This window comes from Brassica oleracea, chromosome C8 (assembly GCF_000695525.1).
Source record: "Brassica oleracea var. oleracea cultivar TO1000 chromosome C8, BOL, whole genome shotgun sequence".
Taxonomy (NCBI): domain Eukaryota; kingdom Viridiplantae; phylum Streptophyta; class Magnoliopsida; order Brassicales; family Brassicaceae; genus Brassica; species Brassica oleracea.
In genome coordinates, this window is record NC_027755.1 from 31909128 (window position 1) to 31924606 (window position 15479).

Consider the following 15479-nt stretch of genomic DNA (forward strand, 5'->3'; position numbering starts at 1 on the left):
TCATTGTACATCAAAAGTTGTGATCCAACAACTACTATGAAGAACTATAATAGTGCTTATTGGCTAGTCAGATAATGTGTTTAGTGTCTTTTTAGTCTATAGTCTACTCAACTAGGAGGAACTAATCTTGATACATTGGTTAAAGAACCAATACACTATAAAATAGTATATTTGTCACGTCAAAAGAACTTATTAGAGACACAGAGCTGCATTAAATCTCCGCCGAACTCAAGTCATATATCTATACTGCCTAGAAGCTTCAGCAAATCTATTGTTTCAAAAGATATCAACCAAATTAAATAATAATAAAAATCAACTTGACAAACATCACGCACTATCTAATAAAAACATAAAAACACATGTTATGTTAGAAGTTAGAACCCTAGTTTTTCATCTTCCACGGCCACTTCTGCGTTTTAACAATCAAGGAAAGTGCTAGTCTTATTGATTTTAAAAAGTATGAAATGCAAAGTGTTTGTCCTAAATTTCTTATTCCATGTGTTGTTTTTGTTCAGGTTGATCCTGTCGATATGTCTTCAAAGAGGTTGAATCTTGGTTCCAAAGATTTCATCAGCAGTTTACCAGATTGTCTTATCTGCCACATCTTGTCTTTCGTTTCTACTAAAGAAGCTGCTTCCACTTCTGTTCTTGCCAAAAGGTGGAGATATCTGTTTGCTCTTACACCTAATCTTGAGTTCAATGACTCTATCTATTTGAATTCTGAAATTGCTAATCAAAGGAAGAGTACTTTCCCGTGGATAACAAGAAAAAAGAGCAAAACTCCTAGGAGTTTTGTGGATAGAGTGTTGGTTTTGCACCAGAATGTTCCTTTAAACAGATTCTCTCTCAAGTGTGAAGATGTTGTTCATCCAGCTATTATCATTAGTTGGTTACTCAAGGTGATGGACCGTGGTGTGTTAGATCTTGATCTACACATCTCGTCTGAAATGGGTTACCGGCTACCTTCAGAGATGTTTTGTAGCGAGACTTTGGTTAGGCTGAAACTAGGAATAAGAGATGTTCTCACTATTACTACGGAGAAAAGTGTTTCTCTTCCAAAGGTTAAGACGCTCTGTCTTGACTATATCATGGTAGAAAACAGTGTGTTTGCTAAGCTTCTGTCTGGATGTCATGCGCTTGAAGAGTTAGTTCTTAACAACTTGTTCGAGGTTAAGGGGTCTTGTTCTGTTTTTCATAACACCCTCAAGAGACTAGTGGTTAGCCGTTCAAGAACTTTTGACGAGAACCACGAGAGTGTGTCATTTAGCACCCCAAATCTTGTCTACCTTGAGCATTCTGATACTATTGCAAACATGTATCCAAAAGTGGAGTTTAACTCGCTGGTCGAAGCTAGTCTCAATCTTCGAATGACAAGCGATCAGATTGTCAGCGCAATCTCAATTGAGGATATTGATAGATCACCTCAAGAAGAGATGGTTGGTAATGCAACAAATTTTCTTATGGGAATATGCAATGTTAAGATCCTTCACTTGTCATATAACACTCTTCAGGTTGGTCTCATACTCTCTCTTTTGTATCTTAAATGGTTTTAGCTGTTGTTTTTTTTTGTAGTACATGATTTGTTTTTTTGTTTTTGTTTCAGGTACTTACTTACTGCTGCAAACCAATACCACAATTCAACAACCTGATTCACTTAACCATTCAGAGTGACCCAGAAGTAGCTTGGGAGTCACTACCAGCTCTACTTAAAAATTGTCCAAAGCTTGAAACCCTAGTCTTTGAGGTACCAAGTACCAACACATACTATTTATACATATGCTCACATTTTTGTCAAACCACTTTAGAAATTGAAGTTATGTTATTTATTCTGGCAGGGACTCCATCACAAATTTAAAAACTGTGGGGAAGAGGACAAGTGTTTGTGCAAACCTTGGGAGGGGGAGGACATTCCTACTTGCCTATCATCAAGTCCAGTCAAGGTTCTAAAGATATTAAAATTTGGAGAAATCTTTGGTGATGAGGACATAGAGGAGCAGATAAAGCAGGTGCAACACTTCTTAGAGACGATGCCGAATCTTGAACAGCTTATATTGTATTATGATACATCTTTTGACGAAGATGTGTATGAAGTGTCAGCACAACTTCAGTGGCATCCAAGAGTGGCTTCATCCAAGTGCAAGATTTCAGTGATCTCTGATAGCCTTTGCTTGTCATCTACTGTGCCATGTTCGGTAGTGAGTAAATGGGGTCGTCTTCTTTAGAAGAACCTTTCTGGATTTGGCGCTTTATTCTGGACCAATCATGACCTTTTTCTTTTGTTATCTTCGGAGCCAAATATGAATGAATTTTTATAAGGCTGCTTGCTAAGGGATGTAAACTCTAATCAGGAATCTTGGTTATTCCTTCTCTTGGTTAGGAAGGACTTGTGTTGTTATGTTTTGTCTTTTCGCGCAGCAATGGTAAGTGGTAACTTCACGCATTGTTTGCTTATTCTATTTTGTGTCTGGTTTGAAAAGAATTGTTAAGACCCAAAACTTCCTACAGAAGTACTTGAACTAAAAACACCACCAGATGTTTTCTTCTACAAGAACTTTGATTAAATCACGATTCGTGGAAGATAATGTGTGTCCTTAGTTTTATTTTTGTGTTTTCATAGCTGATCCAGGTCCGTAATTGAGCTGTAAATTCTGTTAACCGTATATAATCTGATTCGAATTTAATGAAAGCTGTAAAAAAACCGAATTGATAAATCTGAACTAATGAAATAAATATAAATAATCTTCAATTTTAAAATTTGTATATGTTATATCTAATCGATTTTGTTGTTTTTACAGTCGATTTAGTTATCATTTGGTAAATTAGATTGCATCTCTAAATTCAACTGTAATATTTTTTGTTCTAAATATATTAAATTTTGATTAGTTTCTTATTTTTATTTAGGTGGTTGTTGTCTTGGATATGTAAATATATTTTATGAAGATTATGTATAACTTAAGATATATTTTGCTTAGAATGAAAAAAAAAAAATTAAAGTGTCTGATTTCAAATTATGTAAATTAATATAACGATAATATTCTGAAGTCTCATGCATATATATAAATTTTACAAAAGAACTAAATTGTAACAGTTGGTTAATATTTTATTTTCATTTTTGAGTTGTCGTATGATTTATATTTATAAAATAAATGACTTCGTAGTTAAATATATGATTTTAGATATAAGTTGGATTACTCGAGTCACTCATGTGTGAGTATATTGAGTTACATATATTCTTTCAAATTCAAAATGAAGTATAATTATTTTTTATTATAATTAAGCCAAATCAAATTTTTTATTGTTTAAATGTGCATGTATTTTCATAATATTTATCAAATTATATGATGATGTTTTTAAAAAAAAATATTAAAAAATAAAGCGATGATCAATAGAAAACTACATGCATAAGTAACTGATACATTTTTGGAAGCTCATGAACGCATAACATTAAAATATACAATAAATTTATATATTTGAAACCCACTATCAGTTGCTTATTTACATAATTATTAATGTACTTTGATAAAGCATGTGCTTACTTTTTTAATTTACATACTAGATTTTGACCCGCGCTTAGCAAGCGCAGGTTTTTTTCGGCTAAAACCAAAGTTCACGTAGATTATTATTGTGTTTATATAGATTTTTTTAAGTTTAAAGGGTTTTTTTCGGCTAAAACCAAAGTTTACGTAGATTATTATTGTGTTTATATAGATTTTTTTAAGTTTAAAGGGTTTTTTTCGGCTAAAACCAAAGTTTACGTAGATTATTATTGTGTTTATATAGATTTTTTTAAGTTTAAAGACATCATGATTTATATGGATGTGATCAAGCGTTTGCGTTTTTGAAATTTGGTTGAAATGTTTTTTAAAATGATGTTTGTTTGTTTAATAGTATAGAAATTATGAAATGTAATTATATCTGTCGGTATTGAAAAGATTGTTGCACACATTTATATATATATATATATCATATCATATTCAAAATAGAAAACCAAATATATAAAAGGGATTTAATATGTAGTTATTATAAACCTTTTTTTTTCTAAACATAGTCAATATTTAAGTTATACTTGAAAATTAAAATCTAACTTTTTAATTTATGATTTATTAAAATGGGTTTTGAAAGAATGGGTTTTTGATGACTTTTTTTAAAAAATATTGGGTTTTAGCAAAAGGAGTTTAAATGTTAACAAATTCAATTCTTATATCGAGGCCCAAGCTCATGCGTGATCTTCTATGTTACGAAAACATCTGGACATATCGAACAAAGCAAAAATAAAAACGAAAGTCTTCTCCGATCGATGGCGATTCAGCGACCGCAGGAGGACACCACAGACTCGTTCCTCTCCGATATGAACCGGTAACCTTTGCAAAAAAAAATACAGGAACAGTTTGATTGTTGTTTCCGACACATACTAAGAACATATCTGGACATATATAAGCTGAGGATATTGATGTGTTTGAAGAATATCTGAAGCACTCTCCGACAAAACATGCAACCGGATTGGTATTAGAGATATTAGTTTTTTTTAATATGTTAGTAGATTTCTATATATTTGTTATTATAAGATTGTTAAAGACCTTTGTTTAAACTCACCTGCTTCTGGTATTTCAGGATTGACAGACATCTGACTTGCATTATAAGCATTTGAGATTTGAACTTCACCTAATAAATAAAATATGAAGAACCTTTTGAGTTGAACAAAATGCCGTGTTCTAGGTTAATATCTATTATTGCAATATATAAATTATGTGTAGATCAAAACATAAGTTGAATATTAGATACCTCTGTATTGCCCAATCTTAGCAAATCGTAGAAGACATATTACCATGCCTTCTGTTTACTGGCTAGCTGTGTGAAGATTCTCTGCAAAATTTCTCCACAGGCAGCACCCTAATCTTTGCCCACTAAAAAGATTAAATATATACTTAGACATCTATACTCCAAGACAGACATGTTTGGCAAATTCAGCAATGTATGTCTTATTACACGAGGCATGGATTTTTGTTCCCTTAAAAAAGATAAAAAGAATTATATCCGTTAGCTTGTATCTTAACAAAATCAATATATAGAAATCACAAATCGATATAGAACGTTAAATTTACATTTGCATCACATAGGATTAGTTCCATAGATTCTCCAACGTCTTTCATGAAATGTCTCCATGTATGAATGATCTTCACTTGGATGCAACATGCAGTCTTGCGTGGTTTGATATCGTTTAAGAAAGTTAGCTGCATATTGTTCGCCATTTTTTTTTCTGTATCCCTAGGTTTGATGAATATCGTGGTATTCTGATGCTACATTTATAATTGGTAGGTGGTACAGCGGATTTAGGTTACGCAAATGTAGGTCACAATATTTTAAAGATTTGATAAATATGTTACTTTGTGGAATAAGGAATATTATGCGAGTATATTGTAATTAGAATTTTTTTTTTTAATTTGTAAGAGTTAATGCTAATCCAATTAAAGTAGGTTAGCGAAAATTCTGTAAGTATAAGGAAAATATAACTAATTGTGATATTAAATAAAACTTGTAGACGAAGCAATATAAATATTTCCGGATTTTGTTTTTAAATATTGTATCTACAATATATTGTTAACAAAAAGATTTGCACAATACATTTAAATTGATTTTTTAGATAGTTGGTAACAATTAAGGCAATAACATCGCTAAGTTTAAAATTTGAATTTTTGTCAAATTTTTCGCTATACCAACGTTATAAGACTGTTTGAATCATACCAAGTATGCGCTAAAATGGTTTGGTTTGGTATAGATAGCTTGTATATTAGATTTGATGAATAAGGTGGCATAAATAAGGTGGTATAGATAGCTTGTATATTAGATTTGATGAATAAGGTGGCATAAATAAGGTGGTATAGATAGCTTGTATATTAGATTTGATGAATAAGGTGGCATAAATAAGGTGGTATAGATAGCTTGTATATTAGATTTGATGAATAAGGTGGCATAAATAAGGTGGTATAGATAGCTTGTATATTAGATTTGATGAAGCGCTAAAATGGTTTGGTTTGGTATAGATAGCTTGTATATTAGATTTGATGAATAAGGTGGCATAAATAAGGTGGTATAGATAGTTTGTATATTAGATTTTGAGATGAATAAGGTGGTTAGTGTTCTAACTCAATAATACTGTCATGGTTGTAATATGAATGAGATCGATATATTGAAGAAGCATTTTTATTTTTCGTGTACTATAAGTTATACCAACTACAGCATTTTCATATATACATATTCTCTTTTTTTATTTCACATGGCAGCATTCTGCATTATGAAACATTAATATATAAGAAAGTGTTTATATATAAAACACGTATAAGGTCCGTTTGTTATATAGGTCCGTTTGAAACATTATTAATATAGGTCCAATTTGAAATTGAAAACTATAAGCCAATTTGAAACATTAATATATAGGTTTGTTTATAAAACACGTATGCGACCTTATATGGACTAAAAGAGAATAAATTATGGTTAGAGTAATATATGGTAACAGCAAAATAATAGGTAGACCAATATGCTATTAGTTAAATGAAAGGGTGCAGTAAATTTGTATAAGTAGATTTTTCAAGACTAGTTCTCTTTTAATAGAATAGATGTTTTTATGAGAAAGGATCTAAACAATTATAGGTTTACATATTTCCTCAGAACAAATTATTTTCTTATTTTAGGTATTTTCTTAATAAAAAGGAAAATACATTAAATAGAAGATTTGTTAAAATGAAAGATTTTTCTTATTTCCAATTTTTGAATGCACTTTAACAGTCTATGAGGATTTCCATTTAGGATGCCATGTATGCAATTTTTACTTCTATTGTTTTTCAATATGACAAGAGTCAAAATCAATCATTAGGTAAATATTTTGTTTCTACCAAGACATAATTTTCGCACGGATAACTATCTATAGCAATTTACAGAATGAAATCAAAGGTTGGTCTGAAAATCTTTTTTTCTACTGACGAAGAAAACAAGCCACAAAAGACAACAAAAGATGTTGTTTATAGAAATGTTTACCAAAATATTAAGAAGGTCAAATTGATTTTTGTTTTTTAACTAAAGAAACATTTGAGTGTTTAGACTAACAACTTAGATTAAAAAAAAAAGATAATTTCACTCAGTAATTTTGTTTTTATTGTCATTTTATGTTATGCAACTTTCATTCATAATGGATTTAAACGAGAAACTTTTTCTCAGTTATTATATTTTGTTACTTTATGAATGGTTAAATATTATTTTAACAAGTTTATTGAAATTAAGATATTAAATTAAAATAATAAAATATGATATTACAATCATAACTAAAAGCAATAACTAAAATTAATTAACTATGCCAAATTTAAACCATATCAAAATTTTAGAAATAATTATCCTGGCTAAGTTAACTATTTTGCAAATTTAGAAGCAAATTTGGGGGATCCATAATGGTGGGTCAAACATCCAACGCAAATGAAAGACACAAGCACATGCCCATAGTCTGCAACAAATCGTAGCCCATTAAAAAGGTTAATAAATTCATCACAGCCGTAAGACCATCATTATCAAGGATGCTTAGGCCCATTTCTTAGATTAACTATGGAAAAAATAAAAGAAAATTAATTAATAATTCAAGAGACGTTGCTTAATTAAGCGATACAAGAGAGGTCCCTTACGGGACATGCGTCATAACGACGACGTCTCTCTCATCTCTCTTTGAGCATTCAGACTCTCCATTTTAATAAATGAGTGGGGACTGGGTTCTCTTAGCCAACTAAAATATAATTTGAGCTGGAATGTATTATTCAAAAATTCAGAAATCTTATATCAACAGAATTTCAAATATCCTTGTATGTGATTCCCCTAATCCTAGTTTGTATGTTGGATCACCAAAGAGACAAATCCAGACATTTCAAGTGTGGGAAGAAAGAATATAAGGCGTGTGAAACAAGCGATTTTTTAATTAGAGCGTGTACCCAGCCTAGATAATATAAGTTTAAAAGACAATATTACGATTGCACAATCAACTTAAAAAGAGATAGTTGCTAGCATAGATAGAAGAACTACAAACGTTTACTCGGACCATTTTTAATTACTCACATAATCAACCTCAGAGACTCAGTTTAAAAGACAAACATAACGATTGCACAATCAACTTAAAAAGAGATAGTTGCTAGCATAGATAGAAGAACTACAAACGTTTACTCGGACCATTTTTAATTACTCACATAATCAACCTCAGAGACTCAGTTTAAAAGACAAACATAACGATTGCACAATCAACTTAAAAAGAGATAGTTGCTAGCATAGATAGAAGAACTACAAACGTTTACTCGGACCATTTTTAATTACTCACATAATCAACCTCAGAGACTCAGTTTAAAAGACAAACATTACGATTGCACAATCAACTTAAAAGATAATTGATAGCGTAGAGAGAGCTACAGACCGTTTTTTTTTTAAATTACTCTCTCTCTCGCTCATAGTCAACCTCAGAGACTCTTCACATCACATGAAGCACTTGGCTTCAAGGGATAGATGCTCTGGAATCCCATCCCTTGTCCTCCTGATGATACCTTTCCAGACACGACCGCAACTTGTTTTGAAGGTTATGAAAAAGACTGCATTATCCAACAGCTCAACCTCTTTCAGAGAGTCGACAACTCCTCTAGTTTGCACAACAACCTTTCCGAGCTCCAGGGGCTTTGAACGCTCAAACATGAACTGCAACACAAGACCAAGAAGAGATTCCTTATAATAACATATTATACACACACAAAAAAAAAGTCTTTTGTTTTGGGTACTCACCGGGTCCGTCTGCTTCTTGGTGTACAAGGCTAGTTCAGCGTAAAGATGAAGCCATTCTTTGGCTTGTTCCACCTCTGATTCTTTCATCTGAGAGTAAATAACCAATGTCAGCAAAAGAAAAAAAGAATTAAAGAGGAGGGAGGGGCTCATGACCTCGTAGTATTGCAGCAGCAGCAGCGTACTAGTGGCATAGTCATCAGGCAACCAATCGGGCATGTTGCCTTTGAAAAGCTCATCCACGGAGAGTGTGTCAAATCCACATTGGAATCCATCTTCCCCTGTGGTAGACATGACCAACACAAGTAAATAATATAAGAGAGAGAACGTGTTTTTTTTAAGATATAAGACCATTTTCGCATTCATTTTTTTTACCTGGAGGAGGAGGTGGGGGCAAGGGCCTGCAGCGGGTTGTGATAACATGGAAGCAATCTTTATTCTCAGTGGCAAGCCGAACATTTGTTTCAAACCTGCAAGTGTAATTGCGTGCTGGATCCCTTGCCTCTAAGGTCTGGTCATGAGCTTGAGGCAGACCCAAACGTTCAAAGTGTGTCCCCTACAAAATCAAACACGTCAATGTATATATATTATATATATGGTTAAAAGGCAGAAGCAAGTAAAAAAAAGAGATACCGTTTCGAGATTGTAGCAATGGAGTCCGATTTTAGCAAAGAGCAGTGGCTTGGCGTGCATAGCGTCCTGAGATTGAGAGTAATGGTAACCGCCAGGGGCAGTGGGACTATAAGTTGGACAAGGAGTGTACCGATGATAAAAGGTTCTTCGATATTCCATGTTAGATGGAGTTGGTGACTGTAAATATACCGCCCGCTTGCCCGGTTCTTCGTCAACGGGTTCCTTCAGAGAATGAACATCAACACCGATTTAATGCAAAATAATACCGGAAAGAGCAAAACTTTTTTTAAAAAAATAATAATAACGGGGAGGGGGGTACCGGTAGAAGAATAGCATCCAGTAACTGTCGCTTCAGCTCGTCTTGAGGAGTAGAAGGCAATTTTATGACCACTGGACTCCAAGTGCTGGGGCCGGGGGGAAGAGGTCCCCAAACATTGGGAGGCTGATATGGTGGTGGATAAAAGTCAACAAAACCTTGTGCTGACGGCTTGTAGGTCGGCGGCGGCGGCGGTGGCGGTAGAAAAGCACCGAGTTCCTGAAGGATATGCACCACCAGGTTTAAAAAAAACGACCACCACAAACTAGAAAACATGACAAATTACCTTAACACTCAATGTGTCGCTGTCCTCTTTCCTCATCACCACGTCGGCCATTCTCCTATAATCAGAGTGTTAGAAGATTCAATTGAAAATCCAACATCAAAACAGAAAAAAAAAAATATTAATTTCAAACCCTAATTTCGAATCTATCAACCTAACCAAAATCGACTCCACAGATGCTGATTCTAACTTATATGCTAATTCATGAAAGCAGAGCAGATTCGATTAAACAAGTGACCCTAGCAGAATGGACAAGGGACCTCGTGCATGGAATAATTGATTGTTATTTATTTTTGATTTTAAATTAATCTATAATTTGTATGCATAATTTATATTAATAATAATATATTATTTTAATTAGGCATATGATTTTAGATATGTTATATCTAGTTGGTTTTGTTGTTTTTATAGTCGATTTAGGTGTCATTTGGGTATATTAGATTGCATATATTTCTCTGAATTCTACTATAATATTTTTTTTTTATTTTGAATATATGAAAATTATGATTAATTTTCTTAGTTTTCATTTACGTTGGTCGTTGTCTTAGATATGTAAATATATTTTAGGAAAATTATGTACAACTTAAGATATATTGTGATTAGAATGAAATATAAAATAAACTAAAGTGTCTGATTACAAATTAAATAAATTAATATAACGATAATATTTTACAGTCTCATGCATATTTATAAATTTTACAAAAGAACTAAATTGTAACAGTTGGTTAATGTTTTATTTTCATTTGTTAATATATTTTGAGTCATCCTATGATTTACATTTATAAAATAAATTATTATTATAAAATTCTTATTGTACTTAAATCTATGATTTTAGATATAAGTTGGATTAGTCAAGTCACTCATGTTGTGAGTATATTGAGTTACATATATTCTTTCAAATTCAAAGTGAAGTATAATTAAGTAAAATCAAATTAATTTTATTTATCGTTTAAATGTGCATGTAGTTTCATAATATTTATCAAATTATATGTTAATTTAAAAAAAAAAAGAAATTAGAAAATAAAGCGATGATCAATATGAAGTTACATACATAAGTAACTAATATTTTTTTGGAAGCTCATGAACACATATCAATATTTACAATAATAAAAATATTTTATAAATTCTAAATAATTTTATCCTTTAGATTTATTAAATGGTAAACTGAAATTTATTTTAAATAATCTTAACATGAAATTCAGATTTGCTTTTGTGTTTTAGCTGTAGTCATATTAAGTTCCACAAACATAAAAACATAAAATTTAAAAACAAATTTAATATTATGAAAATAAATAATTTTAATAATGATAAAATATAATATATCTAATTCGTTAAAGTATATAGTTTTATGTTATTTGAAAATATTTTGTAATTATTTGATCAAAAAAATGTTTGTTGTTATTTTTATTTTTTAATATCTCTTAAAAATAAGCAGTTTAAAAAATTTGTGTGATTGTATTTTAAAAATCATATTATATAAGTAAAATATAATTTATAGATTTTTTTACTGTAATTGAAAGGTACAGCAAACTAAATATATGAAAAATAAAAATAAAACATTTCAATAATACTAATTAAAAACTATTTTTAGTCAATTGCTATAAGTAAAATATAACATATTTATTTTTTACTGACAAAGAAAACAAGCCACAAAAGACAACAAAAGATGCTGTTTATAAAAATGTTTACCAAAATATTAAGAAGATCAAATTGATTTTTGTTTTTTAACTAAAGAAACATTTGAGTGTTTAGACTAACAACTTAGATTAAAATAAAAGAGATAATTTCACTCAGTAATATTGTTTTTATTGTCATTTTACGTTATGCAACTTTCATTCATAATGGACTTAAACGAAATTTTTTTTCTCAGTTATTATATTTTGTTACTTTATGAATTGTTAAATATTATTTTAACAAGTTTATTGAAATTAAGATATTAAACTAAAATAATAAAATATGATATTACAATCATAACTAACAGCAATAACTAAAATTAATTAACTATGCCAAATTTAAACCATATCAGAATTTTAGAAATAATTATCCTGGCTAAGTTAACTATTTTGCAAATTTAGAAGCAAATTTGGGGGGATCCATAATGGTGGGTCAAACATCCAACGCAAATGAAAGACACAAGCACATGCCCATAGTCTGCAACAAATCGTAGCCCATTAAAAAGGTTAATAAATTCATCACAACCGTAAGACCATCATTATCAGGGGTGCTTAGGCCCGTTTCTTAGGTTAATTATGGAAAAAATAAAAGAAAATTAACTAATAATTCAAGAGACGTTGCTTAATTAAACGCTACAAGAGACGTCCCTTACGGGACACGCGTCATAACGACGACGTCTCTCTCATCTCTCTTTCTCTCCCGAAAGGACGAAATCAGTCGGTTTGATTCCTAAACTTCTTCTGTGATCTCTCCTCGACGGATGAATCAGTCGTTGATTCCGCCTCTCCTTCTTTATTTCTCTTCGACGATGACACAATCGGCGTTTTTCTCGGTGGCTCTCCTCGGGGACTTCGCCTCTCTTTCGTAATCTCTCATCGACGACTCCGCAAGCCGTTCCGTGATCTCTCGTCGACGATAAATCACTCAACGTCTCTCTCGTGCTCTCCTCGACGACTCCGCCTCTCTATCTTGATCGTCGATTCCAATACCATCTATCACTCTCTCGTAAACCGTTTGATCTCGGTCGATTCGAAAGGTAAAACAACTTTTTCTTTCTTTTTAGGTCTGAATCCTTTATGCATGTCTTAGATTGTGCTGTTTTATTTTGATTTGTTTGCTGTGTTGGTTTGAATCAGTTGATTGTGTCTTTTCTATTTTATTTTGATTTGTTTGTGTGTTGGTTTGGGTTCGTGATGAATATAATATGCAAGCTCTGATTCTGTGTTTTTTTTTCTGTCTTTGGGAGATGGTTGCATCGTTGGAGCGACATGAAGGTTCGTCAAAGAAAAGAACTACAATAGCAACAGAGGTAATTCATATCTCTTTCATCTTTTAAATTGATTGAAAGTGTGATAAAAAATCGATTGTGTATCTGGTTTGAATTGAATCTTTGCTAATAAATGGTTAGGTTAGTGTTAGCTAATAAATAGATGTAATGGTTAGATAGAAATGAATGTTGAAGCGTTATGAATGTGTGTTAGATAAATGTCAACTCGATTTGGTTGGGTCGATCTATTAAACACAATGCTTTTGTTTCTCTCTTCTATAAAGTGTTCATTTTTCTCTTCTTCTCTTCCATCTATCATAAACATAGTTATTTTCTTCCTCCCTTATTTTAATCATACTCGGGTATGGATTCTCATCCATATACGCAGACGGCAAAGTTTGTTCAACTATCTTCATCACAAGTCCCTATTTTTGGTTTCCAACTTCGGCGAAGACACTCCTGCATAGCGTCGAGAAAAGAGGAAATGGACGCCAATAGATGATGTGGTGCTCATCAGCTCCTGGTTAAACACAAGAAAATACCCTGTAGTATCGAATGAGCAAAAATCAGGAGCTTTCTGGAAGAGGATTGCAGCATACGTCGCCGCAAGTCCTAAGGTGCAAGGCTGTGAACACAGAGAGGCGGCCCACTGCAAGCAACAGTGGCACAAGATCAACGACCACGTAAACAAGTTTTGTGGGGCGTATGAAGCTGCAAGTAGGGAGAGAAGCATCGGTCAAAACGAGAGTGTTGTTCTGAAACTAGCGCATGAGATCTTCTTCAACAATCACAAAAAGAAATTCAATCTTGAACACGCTTGGATGGATCTACGCAATAACCAGAAATGGTGTGAGCTTAATTCTTCTAAAACCGAAGGAAGCGGTAAAAAGGAGGAAGCTTGATGACGGTGCAAATTCATCAACCTCTTACGCATCTGAAACCAATACCTCTGAAGCTGATCAAGCAACCACTCGTTCCCCGGGTGTTAAGGCATCAAAGGGGCATGGTAAGAAAAAGACTAAGGCAAAAGCGAAGTCGGTGTCTGAGTTTCAGACCATGTTGAACATCAATAAGGAGGATTTGGCTATGAAGGAGAGGCTGTCGAAGATGAAGCTGCTGGATAGTCTAATCGCAAAACAAGAACCTTTAGCAGAGTATGAAGTAGCGCTGAAGAAGAAGCTTATTACCGAGTTGTTGTCTTAAGCTCTGATGCTCTTAAGTTGATGTTGGCTATGTTGTTCAAGTTCAAGTCTAATTAGTTTAAGATCAAGTCTAAGTCGTTGTTGTTTGTTGTATTTTAAGTCTATGTTTCTTGTTCTTGTTATGGATGCTTGTGTTTGTCTTTCTTATTGACGTTAATGATGATATGAATGCTTATGCTTCTTGTTCTTGTTATGGATGCTTGTGTTTGTCTTTCTTGTTGACGGTATTGATGATATGAATGCTTATGCTTCTGGTTATTGATTATGGATGCGTTCTTGTTCTTTCTCTCAGGTTAAAAAGGACCGAAAGAGTGGTGAAGCTTGTGTCACGGACTTACTTCTGTAGTCTTTTGTAATCAGGTAATCTTGTGTACTCTCGCCTGAAGCTTGTGTCACAGACTTAACTCTCATAACTTCTTCTCTGTTTTTGCTTTTGTCAGGTCACGGACCTGAAGCTTGTGTCACGGACTAGCTATATGTGTCAAGGACAAGCTGTCTCCTTGTGTCTTCTTGTGTAATTATTGTCTAGTCTTGTGTAAAGTAGTACTGTGAATTTTTGTATTGATATATAAAGGACAAGCTGTTTGTGGCACAATCTCATCTTGTCTCCTTCTCGTGTGATATATAAATTTCAGAGCATATCACAAACATTACAATCTCATCTTCTCTCCTTCTCTCCTTTGTCTATATAAATTTTGTATTTCACAAACATTTTATTCACACTCTCATCTTGTCTCATTCTCTTTTGTATTTAAATCTTGTATTGGACATTGTCTTTTTATCATTTTCATCAAGCTTCCTTCGTCCTTCCTTTCTGCGTTTAAATTCACGTTCACAAAGTAATCAAAAACAATTTCATCATTTTCAGCACAAAGGAACTTCATTATTTCTTCATTCTATCCTTCCTTCCTTTCTACGTAATCAAAAACAATGGCATCTTCTTCTCATAACGATGAAAATTTTGATGAACATTTTGATCAATATTTTGATGAACATTTTGATCAAACGTTCGAGAATATTTTCATTCATCATGGTGATCAACAAGAAGAAAGGAAAAGAAGGAAAAAACGAGTTTATGTATTGCCCATTTCGGACAAAAATGAGATCACCTTCCCGTGGATACCAAGAAAAACTCCAAGAAGTTTTGTGGATTTTGTGGATAGAGTGTTGGTTTTGCACCAACATGTTCCCTTAAACATATTCTCCCTCAAGTGTGTAGATATTGTTCATCCAGCTATTGTCATTGGTTGGTTACTCAAGGTGTTGGAACATGGCGTGTTAGATCTTGATCTATACATCTCCTCGGTG

At 32.7% G+C, this 15479-nt stretch overlaps 2 protein-coding genes across 4 annotated transcripts; one reads left to right on the plus strand and one right to left on the minus strand.

The window, feature by feature from the left end:
• The first annotated feature begins 324 nt into the window (after positions 1-324).
• On the plus strand, positions 325-2456 carry LOC106312104 (F-box/LRR-repeat protein At3g59210-like). Its single transcript, XM_013749489.1, has 4 exons — positions 325-428; positions 516-1511; positions 1604-1744; positions 1836-2456. Exons 2-4 carry the CDS (start codon positions 531-533, stop codon positions 2220-2222), a joined length of 1509 nt encoding a protein of 502 aa, XP_013604943.1. The 5' UTR covers positions 325-428; positions 516-530; the 3' UTR covers positions 2223-2456.
• A 5997-nt stretch (positions 2457-8453) lies between these two features.
• LOC106312106 (UPF0725 protein At2g20620-like) lies at positions 8454-10269 on the minus strand. Of its 3 annotated transcripts, XM_013749492.1 has the most exons (8): positions 10183-10269; positions 10032-10086; positions 9749-9964; positions 9430-9651; positions 9148-9352; positions 8953-9077; positions 8800-8886; positions 8454-8715 (listed from the first exon to the last, which is right to left on the minus strand). In XM_013749492.1, exons 2-8 carry the CDS (start codon positions 10080-10082, stop codon positions 8500-8502), a joined length of 1122 nt encoding a protein of 373 aa, XP_013604946.1. In that variant the 5' UTR covers positions 10083-10086; positions 10183-10269; the 3' UTR covers positions 8454-8499. The 3 variants fall into 3 exon arrangements, with proteins under 3 accessions (XP_013604946.1, XP_013604945.1, XP_013604947.1); XM_013749491.1 differs by having other exon boundaries at positions 10032-10252; XM_013749493.1 differs by having other exon boundaries at positions 9172-9352; positions 10032-10239.
• Positions 10270-15479: the final 5210 nt, after the last annotated feature.